This window comes from Typha angustifolia, chromosome 12 (assembly GCF_048772165.1).
Source record: "Typha angustifolia cultivar Huaian chromosome 12, ASM4877216v1, whole genome shotgun sequence".
NCBI classification, from domain to species: Eukaryota; Viridiplantae; Streptophyta; class Magnoliopsida; order Poales; family Typhaceae; genus Typha; species Typha angustifolia.
The window spans coordinates 6,481,715-6,493,327 of NC_133250.1; the positions used below are offsets into that span (position 1 = coordinate 6,481,715).

At 34.4% G+C, this 11,613-nt stretch overlaps 1 protein-coding gene across 2 annotated transcripts; it reads left to right on the forward strand.

Moving 5' to 3' along the window:
* Positions 1–1,127: 1,127 nt before the first annotated feature.
* On the forward strand, positions 1,128–5,345 carry LOC140772005 (uncharacterized protein At5g49945-like). 2 transcript variants are annotated; one of them, XM_073113883.1, is made up of 3 exons: positions 1,128–2,167; positions 4,052–4,255; positions 4,339–5,345. In XM_073113883.1, the coding sequence occupies exons 1-3, from the start codon at positions 1,199–1,201 to the stop codon at positions 4,564–4,566; spliced, it is 1,401 nt and encodes a 466-aa protein (XP_072969984.1). In that variant the 5' UTR covers positions 1,128–1,198; the 3' UTR covers positions 4,567–5,345. The 2 variants fall into 2 exon arrangements, with proteins under 2 accessions (XP_072969984.1, XP_072969985.1); XM_073113884.1 differs by having other exon boundaries at positions 1,130–2,149; positions 4,339–5,342.
* Positions 5,346–11,613: the final 6,268 nt, after the last annotated feature.

Below are 11,613 nucleotides of genomic sequence, written 5' to 3' on the forward strand. Positions count from 1 at the left end.
TTGGACGTTGCTTCTAAGAGATTATTGTTCAACAATTATATTTTTAGACAAGCTTCATCACCACCTTTCCTTCCCAAAGTAGATAAATAGAGCATTTGAAGGTGGATTGGAGGATAGAGTGGGCTTTGCATTTACCCGAATAGCTCCAGCCGAATGAAGGATAATACTAGTTTTTTTTGGATTAGAGTGTTAGATGCTCACAGGATATTACATTTAATATTAAAAGATCATATGCAATTTTTATTTTACAATAACTAATTAGAAGAATCATTTTTAAATTGCTTTTGTGTTATGCTTTTTTGTCCAGAATCATTCTCATTAAACACTTTGGATATTACAAATATGTTATAAAAAGTTTCACAGTTTAACAAAAAATTATTCTTATTATTAATTTTGAAAAGAAAACTAACGGTTAAATATATATTATGACCATAAAGAAGTTAAGCGACACAAATAGAAGTTCACAAGAATTACAAATTATAGCCTACCTATGAGTGTATTTCCCTCTAATTTTAACTATTACTTGCTTTATAATTAGATATTCTGCAAAGGTAAAGAGTGTGAATAACTACTTCGAGGTAAGCATGTAATATAAGAATATTTGTAGTGTCAAATAGTTTATCTTTATAAATATGAATTTTTATAAATCACTTTCTACATTTATTTATTTTGTGACTTATACATCTCTTTGAAGATTTTATAACTCAATTGTTTATTTTCTTTTTTATAATTTTAATTTAACACCTTAACGTTACTTTCGTCAAATAAAGTCGACTAAATTACTAAAATATTTATACTATTCCATCTCATTTTCTATATTCCTCCACCATTTTTTTCACATATCTCTTTCATTGTTATCGTCGCTGTTCTCATCTTCTCCCCTCCCCGTCCTTCTCCTCTTTTTTTATTCTTCTTATTTGGAAAGAAAAACAAAAGGATAAAAAAACATGAGTAATTTATATATTTATAAATTATTTTATTTGTTATAATAAAATATTTTTTTTCTAATTCCTTCTAAATTAATGGTGGGTGTTAAATCAAAATTATTGAAAAACATTAGAAGTTGAGTTATAAAATTTTTAAAAGGAGCGTGAATTATAAAATAGATAAAATATATGATTTGATTTGTAGTGTCACGTATGTCTTAGTCACTAATACACGCTATTATCGAAAAGAAAACCTCGACCCAGAGCATTCCATGGCGAATCCGAGCTCAATCCACGTCCTCGTCGGAATCCTTGTCCTTCCCCTCCTCCTCTCCCACCTTTCCACCCTCGCGGCCCAGTTCGAGGGTTTCGATTCCGACGATGTTGCTACCGCCGACGAGGACGAGTTCGAGGCCATCACCTTCCTGCCCTCCACTCCTCCCCTCTCTTCCTCCTTTTCTCCTTCCCCTCCTCCTCCTCCTCCTCCTCCTCCTCCTCCACCACCACCACCACCACTACCACATCCTCCTCCTACTGTCGATATCTGGGACGAGGACGAGTTCGAAGGGATCCCCTTCCTCGTTCCAGATCCAATCCCTTCCAATCTCACCGAACGCACCTCGTCTCCCGACTCAATTCCTTCCACTTCCTCTTCCTTCCTCTTCTCCTATACCATCGAGATCTCCTGTGTCGCCTTCTTGATCTTCTTCGCTATCAACTACTTCACCGGAAAGCGCCAGAACGAGGCCATCGCCCTAGCATGGGCGTCCAAATTTGCCGCCAAAGATTCCATATTTGACAAAAATTTCAGCCTTTTGGGCACCGGCGATGGCCAGGACACGCCGCTTCTCCTCAAGGAAGGGAATGACGTGTTCAAGTTTTACGCCAGTGGCCGGCGGTATTGCCAGGGATTGTTTGCGACGATGGAGTTGCGGAGGAGGTATGATCTTGTAGCCAAGGTGTTCGATGTAATGTTTGCGAAGAAGGATACGATTACATTTGAGGTGATGATGAATGAGGAGGCGATGGATCACGTCATTTTGGCGGTTGCAACGAAGAAGGTGGCGAAGGCGATGCAGAAGGAGGCCAAGGATCTTGGGCGGTTTGCTGTGGTGGTGAATGCAGCTCCTACGGGAAGGAGGTGGGTTGCGGATGAGCTGTTGGTGATCGCGGAGTCGAAAGAGGTCGCAGGGGATCTGATCACTGATGTTGTGCTTGACCAGGTGCAATTTCCATTGTTGGTATTATACTCAGCTTCTGAGACCAAGATTTTGCTCTTTGAATTTTTTGATGTCGCAAAATGTATCAGTTCATGTACTTTTGCAGTAGTTAGTTAGAATAGTACTTCAACGATTCCTAAACTGGTTAAATGCTTAATTTTCTAGGTAGGCAGTTTTCTTCTATAACCTATGATATGTGTGCTAATAGAAGACTACATGTCTGTGAAATTGAATGAACCATTTTACTTGATGAGGGAAGTTGTGTAAATGTTAAATACCCTGAGGGAAATGTGCTGATTCGGTGTTGCTATTTGCCGACTTGGAACCTCCCTTGATGTTTAAGCAATGGATATAGAAATTTGGTAGGTGTTCTCCCTTCTGAACACTGACTTAGATATATTCTTCTTGTCCTTAATCACAAATAGAAGTCTGATTTACCTTATAAATATGTGGACCTTATTTGATGTACTCTGAAGGGGTATATCTACCTTGGATGAAACAATGAGAAGAGTTGTCACGCTCTTCTGCTGCTTTAGTAAATATTTAGTGATGATTTATCTTGTTTCATGCTCTCCTGAGCATCTTGAAGCTTATCCTTAAATAAATTGACAAGATTTTGTTAGAAACATAGTTTGAAGTTTCGTCTAAAACTGAGACATTTCTTCAAAATGTTTTGCATTTAGGTCTTCTCCAATCCAAAATTCATTTAGCATCCAACTGAAACAACCTAAGAATAATTTTTTTAATGTATGTTTTATATTCTAAGTTGGATTTAACATACTTGTACCTCATCAATATCAACCTCATTTCTTAAATGCTATTAGATTTTGTGTGATACATTGAAACAATAAGATAAAAAAGATTATTTATTAAAAGAAATCTGAAACCGATACAATAAAACTAGAACTGAAACTGGTCGAAACTAACTGAAATGATTCGTTTTTCAACTAAGCCAAAACTAAAACCGAAACCAAAACTTTGAACTATGGTTAGAAATGTAATTTGCTATTTCCGTTAGTGTGAATTGCATCCTATGTGGAGTCAAGATAATGTCAAAGTTATGGTCATAGTCAAAGTCAATACTAGTCTAAGAGTCATAAGTGAGTTAAAAAGACATAGGTTACATGAACCTAAGGGTCATAAGTCTAAGAGTCAAGAGTTTTAATATATCATGAATTATAACAGTTGAAAGGTCATGAGTCGGTCATATAAAGGGACACAAATGTGTTCATATAAATGCATACAATCATGTATTAGTAAGCAAGAAGAAATTAAGAAATAGAAAAATTAGTGTTATGTTTGTGCCTTTTTTGGTGCCTGCAGGATAGCTCCCTAGGGGATATTTTTAGTATCTTTTATAATTTTATGCTTCCATTGACTCAGACAAACTTGGATTTGCGGTTAGTCTTCAATGAACCCTCTATTCTTTGTGGATATTGGCAAGAATTGTCATTTGCAACTAAGCGGAAAAGATGCAACTTGTGGTAAAATTGAAAACTCCTTTGCTAACTATTCACCAGTAAAGCAAGGAGGAAATTATTCTGTTTCTGAGCTGTCATTTGTCTAATTCTTCTCCTGTTGTTTATTGGATATGTATCAAGTTGGAAATATCATCTCTAGTAAAAGCCAACTTTTGAGAAACGTAGGAATTACTGTGTTATTCTTCAAGTCTGCTTTTCATTGAAACGTCTCCTTTCATCTGTTCAAACTTCAAACCAGTCTCTACTGTTCTCACCTTGTCGTTTTATGAATTACGATCATTCTGAAGGGCTATTAAAAAGAAATGTAAGTAAAAAATGGAAGTTGACCTATTGTAACATACACTAGTCATCTGATTTGCATTACTAAAGATTAGTGTTGTGTTCAGCATATCTTCTCCCTGTATTAACTGTTATCTCTTTGTAGGTCTTTGGTGATAGGGTATTTCAGAAGTTCGGGAAGTGGTTCATCTCGCTCCATTTTTCTGACCAACAACCTGGCTCTCATAAGAAAATTCTCACGTTCAAATTTGTACTTCCAGATGCCAACAGCATGGGTGATATGATGAGATTGGTCTCCCTTGTACCTTATTACATCGACTTAATTGGGCGCTACAAATTAAGCTCTCATGTCAGTAGCGTTCTTCGATTATTTTGGGTTCAAAATAGTTCACTTCCTAAGTGCCATCATTTTTATTTCTATGCTAACTGCAGGCTCGCTCTAAAACTGAGGCAGCTAGAGTGAAGGCTGCCCAAGAGGCATATAAAGAACTCCAGAATGTTAGGCAGCAATTGCTGCAAAAGAAGAAGGCAGAAAAGAAGAAGCTCATGAAGGAGGCAGCGACAAAGTTGAGTGCTGAGGTACTTCGCAGAAAGGAGGAGAAAGAGCATGGCCGACAAATGAAGAAGGCAACACCAAGGGTTAAGATGCCCCGGTCTTAAATTAAGCTTCATAATTTGCTCTCCTTTCTTCTATCTGGATCTTAGCCTAAATTGGTTCCATCATTAGTCCTTTCTTCCACTGACTATTGACTTGCTGATGGGTTTGTGCATTATTTTTTCCAAAGAAAAGAGAAGTTCTTCAGGAGATACTTCAAATGTTTAGAAATTAGTTGGGGATTTTAAATACTACTCCACTATGTAGCTGGTTGTAGATTACAGTCTGCCACTTTCGTTGTTGTTAGTGCAGGTTGTAGATTACAGTTTGCCACTTTTGTTGTTGTTAGGGCAGGTTGCTATTATTGTGCAGTAGTACCTATGGTAGTGAGGAGTTATTTTCATCATCTTTGATTTCCAAGCATCAAATCTCCTGATGACTAAGCCTCCAGTTTCCCTTATAATTGTTCAGAACAGCTTTAGTAGTACTGCCTGCTTGTTGGCTTTCACTCTTCTCATTATGACTTGCTGTTTAGTTCCATTTTGATCTCGAACTCAATTCTTTTGTTCCTTAAAATTGATGTACTTTTATTTTGTGGTGCACGAACAATATCCAGCAGGTGCTCCTTGTTGCTTAATGAAAAGATTATCACACCTACAGGCTACAGCTCGTACCACGTGGAAGTAGCATATTGTACTTGAGTCTATCTATATTTCTAAATTTATAACCTTGTAAATCAATTTAAAGATTTATATTTCTGGATGCATGCCAGACTCAAGATATATTTGTATTGTATTGCAAAGGAAGGTCCACAAACTGTAGGTTTGACAATCTCTGGTTATTTTCTTTTCTTAAAGTACATATGATAAGCTTCAATGACTTTTTAGTTGTCATTTGCAAGGTTTAACTGAATGCAATTCGTCTATAAGCTCTCAATTGAAGATTACGGCACTCATGCCTTTTTATTAATTGTTTCATGCATTTTAGTGGCTGATCATGCAATTGATACAATATCTTGTCTCACCCTATGATTTCCATCATTGTGATGATGCAATTTCATTAACTATTTGCTGTTAGTTTTACAGCAGTATTAATAGTGTTCTCAAATTTACAGCTACTATACAGTTGAGATGGATAAATTATGCAGATTCCATCTTTTTGTAGGAATCTATAAATATTGTAAGTTTGCTTTACTTTTACTGACTGAATTTTGTCCAATTTGAGAAAATACCACTAATCTGAACTGTTATCTATTCCCTTTTCCTTCCCATGTAGGCTACTCCTTGTGTCTGTCAATATTGGTTTGGTTCCACAGTAAAAGCATGGTTCTAAGTTTCAGTTCGTTCTAATTTTGACCCCTAAAAAAAAAAGAATATTTTGAATTATGATCCAAAATTTTGATAGTTTTACCCTTAACCAATGTTTGCGCTTTAGTTTTCATTAGGTTTCCGCTGTTACTGTTCCATCTTGGGTGAAACTTCAACTGACATAGTCTAATTATTCTTCTGATCTTTATCAAGTTAACTAACATCAAAACTTACCTCATGCTCAAATTTATTCTACAGTCTGCATGCACCTGCTATATAAACTTCACTCATATTATTTGATTTACACGACATCAGAGATCACACTGTGACCTAACATACATATATTCTAGATGACATAGTACTATAGGTGACATAGTATTATAGGTGATGTATCTACAAGCAAGCAAGCATGCATGCATGCATGCATAATTATTGTTCTTAAGGGCACTTAAGGCGACCTTCATGAGTTTTCATGTTAGCATAGCAGGGGCAGACTTCTTTGTTCCCATAAGTTCCCGGCGGGACACAGCCGCACCGCTGGCAGCAGGTGTTGCATGCCCTAATGCACGCCTTGTGCCACCCCGCCTTGCTGCATCGGTAGTCGCACCTCGCGGGGCAATCTGTAGTATTATAATATCGTCAGATATGATTATAATTCTCTTCTAAAAATCCAAATGTGATTTAAGTTTTTAAAACTATACGAAAAATTACATTTTATACAACGCAGTTTGCATCACTCTTAACATATTAGAATTTTTTTCTCCCCCAGGAACATAAAGATTTAATAAAGCATTCATGATGAGTGTCTTGATAGTTAAAGCACTCTTCTTGAGAGTGAAATGCTCATCCGAGTTCTTCCTGATCTATATACCTTAAGCTGAAAAAGGACATACTTAATGACTGGCATAAGTTATTTTCCTATTTTCTGATATGACCACCTTGTTATCATTGAGATTTATCACTCTCTCTAGTAATGTTACTGAAGAAGATTTCCCTAAAACTAATTCACTAATAATTAGACAACATCATGCTGAAATATTAACTCGTCTGTAGCCTTACTTATTTGCTCAACTCCTGCCCATGCACCATTGACTATGTTCATCTGCACACAGAATTATTACAGGTCACAAAATGATATAAATCAAAAGTCATAGTAGAAGGTAGTCAAAGAGAACTGCTCCAAGATGATGGCTGACCTGAACAAGGAGGATGAGGAAGAACATTGCAAACAAGAAGTTAACCCTAGCCATGAGAAGGGAAAGGTAATGAAGGACTATTAACTATTAAGAGAGAGAGAGAAAGAGAGACAACAGTGTACGTGTCCCTCTTATAGTCCCAGTGTTGGACAGCAAACAACCCTAGACATTATCAGGTCATTGTCCTCTAGTCCCTAAAGATGAACACTTAGCTCCTGTGCCAAGTTTATCTAAACTGAGTCTGTCCACTTCTATGAAGTGCTCACCACATCACCATAGAGAGCTCTGGTCTCAATAGAACTAGCCAAATTAACTAAAATACTTTACATCCCGATATTTTAACTTCTATTAGAGATAAAATTTATAAACTTAGCTCTAAAGAAAGTGTCAAATAATAATAAAAATTTGTCATTTGAGCTATGTGTTTTGCTTAAAGTGCTTTAAAAATGCATTGCTGTTAGTTTCTTTTGTAACCAATTTTTTTTAACCCAATTTAATATAATCCAAATGTTTCTCTCTCTTATTACTAACATTTATAATTGTTAGAATGTTTTCTTATTGATTAGATGAAAGTTTTCTCATTGATTGAGATGGAAGTTTTCTTATTGATTAAGATAAAAGTTTTATGATTAGATGAACGTTTATTTTTAATATAGTAACTCATAGCCATAAAGCTTGATGGGAGATAAGCTATATATAGTGGATTTGGGCCCTAAGCTTATTCACTCAATTCAGAAAAGTCACACCATAAAACTAAAGTGTTTGAAAGCTTAGAAGATCTAAAGCTAACGTAAGAAAAATCATAAGTTTTGAAGTATGAATTTGAACACCAATAGCCAGAGGTATGATGATCTTTTGGGAGTTTAGTTTTTGATCCTTTATAATATCTAATTCCATATTTTGGATCTTATTCTTTTATTCTAACATTTGGTATCAGAGCACTTTTTAATCTCTGCCTTAGTGTTTATGATTAATATCTATGTTCTTCTCTATTTGCGACTAAGATTTTTGTCATAAATTAAAGTTTCCTTTTCAGTTGTTTTTTATGCAAAAAATAAAGTTAGAAATCCTTAAGATATTGATTTTCTAAATATTCTATGTTTAATAAAAAAATAAAAAAAGGAAGGAGTTTTAAGCATCAAAACATTGAATTTATGCCGAGTTGTGGTGCTGGAATTTCTAGGTCTAAACTAGGTATGTGTGACCCGAATGAAGATTGAAGATGACTATAATTTACAAAAATAATATTTCCCATCATTTTGCGATAATACCATTTTTTTTTTTGGCTTAGGAAAATAATAGTTTTGAGATTTATATAATTACTAAATTTAACTCTTAAGCATTATTTTATATTGCTCGCATATGCTATTTATTTATGCTTAGAATAAGATATGTAATTTTAAGTTGAATTAAATTGTGCAAATTGATTGATTATGCTCATTATGTATTGCATGGATTAATATTTATGTTCTAAATTAATGCATGCAATTTTGGAATGAATTTTGAAATTATCATAACATGCATAATATATGCAATAAAGAATATTATGGTAAAACTTTGAATTAAAAAAATGTCTAATAAGTAATTTATATGATTTTATTTAATTAAACGATAGCCACAACGTCTTTAATTAAATGAAATTATATTTTATAGTTTTAAAGATCACATAAAATAATTTTAGACATTAATTGTAATTAATTATTTGAATATAATAAATTTTATCCCACAAGAAATTTTTTTATATTTAAATAATTAATTAGGATAGGATATCAAATTATTCATAACTTACCCATAGGAATTATGAATTAAGTGATAATTTGATAGTTTTATCATAAAGTTTAAGATATATATATATATATGCTCATAATATACCTATAGAATTATGAATTAAGATAGTTTGGGAAACTCTATCATAAAGAATAATGAATCTTAATGAAACAAAATTTAGCTCACAGACAAATTTTATGTCATTTGATTCATTTTTTCAAGTATGATTTACATTGGTAAAACATAATTTTATTTATGCCTCAATTTAACATAAGCATGTAGTATTGAATGCAGCTTCACGACCTAAGAATTTATCTGATATCCGTTGTGATATTTTCGAATTGAAAGGGGATAACTATAAAGTATGGAAGGAGAGAGTTCTCCTTCATCTATGGTGCATGGACATTGATTGTGCAATAAGAAAGAATGAACCACCTACAATCACTGCTATTAGCCCTTCAGCGGACATTGCGCTTTATGAACGATGGGAGCGATCCAATCGTCTAAGTGTGGTATTTATTAAGACTAAAAGTATCTGCTAATATTCGTGGTTTAGTAGATCAATAAGAAAATGTCCGAGCCTTGCTTAAGGCCATTGATGACCAGTTTATCACTTCAGGAAAGGCTTTAGCAAGCATTCTAATTATGAAGTTCTCTTCTCTAAGGCTAACTAATGTCAAAGGTGTGCGTGAGCACATTATGTAGATGAGGGCATTGCGGCTCAACTTAAGAAACTAGAGGTTGAAATGTCTGAAACCTTCCTAGTGCACTATATCTTGAACATTCTCCCACAACAGTACGGGCCTTTTAAGATCTCGTACAACACACATAAAAATGTAATGCTGACTACAACCCGTAGGAAGGGAAAGACTCAAGCTAATCAGAAGGGGAAAGGTAAAACACCACGCCAAACTGATATCAAAAAAGAGGCCAAGTGTTTCTTCTGTAAAAAGAAAGGACATATGAAAAATGAATATGCCAAATTTTAGAAATGGTTTGAGAATAAAGGTAATCCAACCTCATTTGTTTGTTATGAATCTAATATGGTTAATGTTAATATTAATACCCGGTGGATTGACTCTAGATCTACAATCCATATTACAAATTCCTTGCAGGGTATGCAAAACCTAAGAAAGCAAGTGGGAAGTGAGCAAAATATCTTATCTAGAAACAATATGAGCTCACATGTGAAGGCTATAGAAATATGTTTATTAACTTTAAGTAGTGGCTTTGTTTTGCAATTAAACAGAACCTTTGCTGTTCCAAGTTTTTCACGAAATTTGATTTCAATTTCCAAACTTGTACCGTTGGGATATTCCATAGACTCATATGGTCAGAGATACTTCATCACTTTTATTGATGATTACTCACGATATATGTATCTCTATTTGCTTTATAATAAGAATGAAGCATTAGATGTCTTCAAAATATTTAAGGCTGAAGTAGAGAAATGATGCAGAAAATAAATTAAAATTGTGAGATCAGATAGAGGTGGAGAGTACATGTAGATACACTAAAGATGGACAAACACCTAGTCCATTCGTTAAGTTTCTTTAAGAACATGAAATAGTTGCCCAATATACCATGCCTGGTTCATTGGATCAGAATTGTGTGGTAGAAAGAAAAAATCGAATATTGTTAGACATGGTGCGAAGTATATTTAGCAACTCCAATCTTCTTAAATTCTTGTGGACTAAAGTACTAAAGACGATAGTGTATATATTAAACCGAGTTTCAACTAAGGCTGTCTCAAAGACACCATTTGAATTATTGAAAGGTTGGAAACCGAGTTTGCGACATATGCGTGTTTGGGGATATCTGTCTGAAGTTAGAATCTATAATCTATAAGATAAAAAGCTTGACCCAAGGACCATTAGTGGGTATTTTATTTGATATACCGAAAGGTCTAAAGGTAATAAATTTTATTGTCCATCTCATAGCACTAGGATTGTGGAATCAAGAAATGCAAAATTTCTTGAATATGACTTGATGAGTGGGAGCGATCAAATCAAGAATATAGTTTTTGATACTGATCATTTATAGTCTCAACCTTCCACATCAGGTGAGATTGTTAATTGTGCACAACACCCCTCAAGTACAAATTAGTGTTGAACAACCAATCATCGAAAGTCTTCAAGCTGTTGACAACAGTTCAGTAGATTAGGTTGTTCAAGAGATGCATGAAGTTTTTGAACAACAAGTTGAACCTCATACTTCTCAGGAAGATGATAGTATGATATTAAGAAGATCTACTAGAATTAAGAGATCAGCAATTCCTAGTGATTATATAGTGTACCGATAAGAATATTACTATAATATTGGAGTCGAAAATGATTTTGAGCCTTTTTTTACAAGCCATGAGTTACAAAGAATCTGGATTATGGTACAATGCCATAAAAGATGATGAGTTTAATGAAGAGTAACAGAGTTTGGGATCTTGTTGAGTTGTCTGATGGTATAAAGGCCATAAGTTGTAAATGGGTTTTTAAGACTAAAAAGATCTCATTAGGCAATATTGAGAGATACAAGGTGAGACTTGTTGCTAAGGGATTCACTCAAAAAAAAAGGAATTGATTACATTGACTTTTTCTCTTGTATCTAAGAAAGATTCCTTGAGAATTATATTGGCATTAGTAACCTATTTTGATCTTGAGTTACAACAAATGAATGTAAAAACAACATTTCTTAATAGAGATCTAGAAGAGGAGGTTTATATAGGGATGAAAACGGGTCGGATTAACTCCGACCCAACTCGCAATTTGACCCGATTCGGATACGGATAGAATTTTTGAAAAAAATTCGGATACGGTTCGAATATATTTTCGGATTCGGATACGGATAT

Bases quoted from the DNA above. Each gene is read 5' to 3' on its own strand.
- LOC140772005 (XM_073113883.1), top strand. From the start codon at position 1,199: ATGGCGAATCCGAGCTCAATCCACGTCCTCGTCGGAATCCTTGTCCTT. The intron at 2,168-4,051 runs GTATTATACTCA...ATCTCTTTGTAG, and splicing joins AGGTGCAATTTCCATTGTTG to GTCTTTGGTGATAGGGTATT. The intron at 4,256-4,338 runs GTCAGTAGCGTT...TGCTAACTGCAG, and splicing joins GCTACAAATTAAGCTCTCAT to GCTCGCTCTAAAACTGAGGC.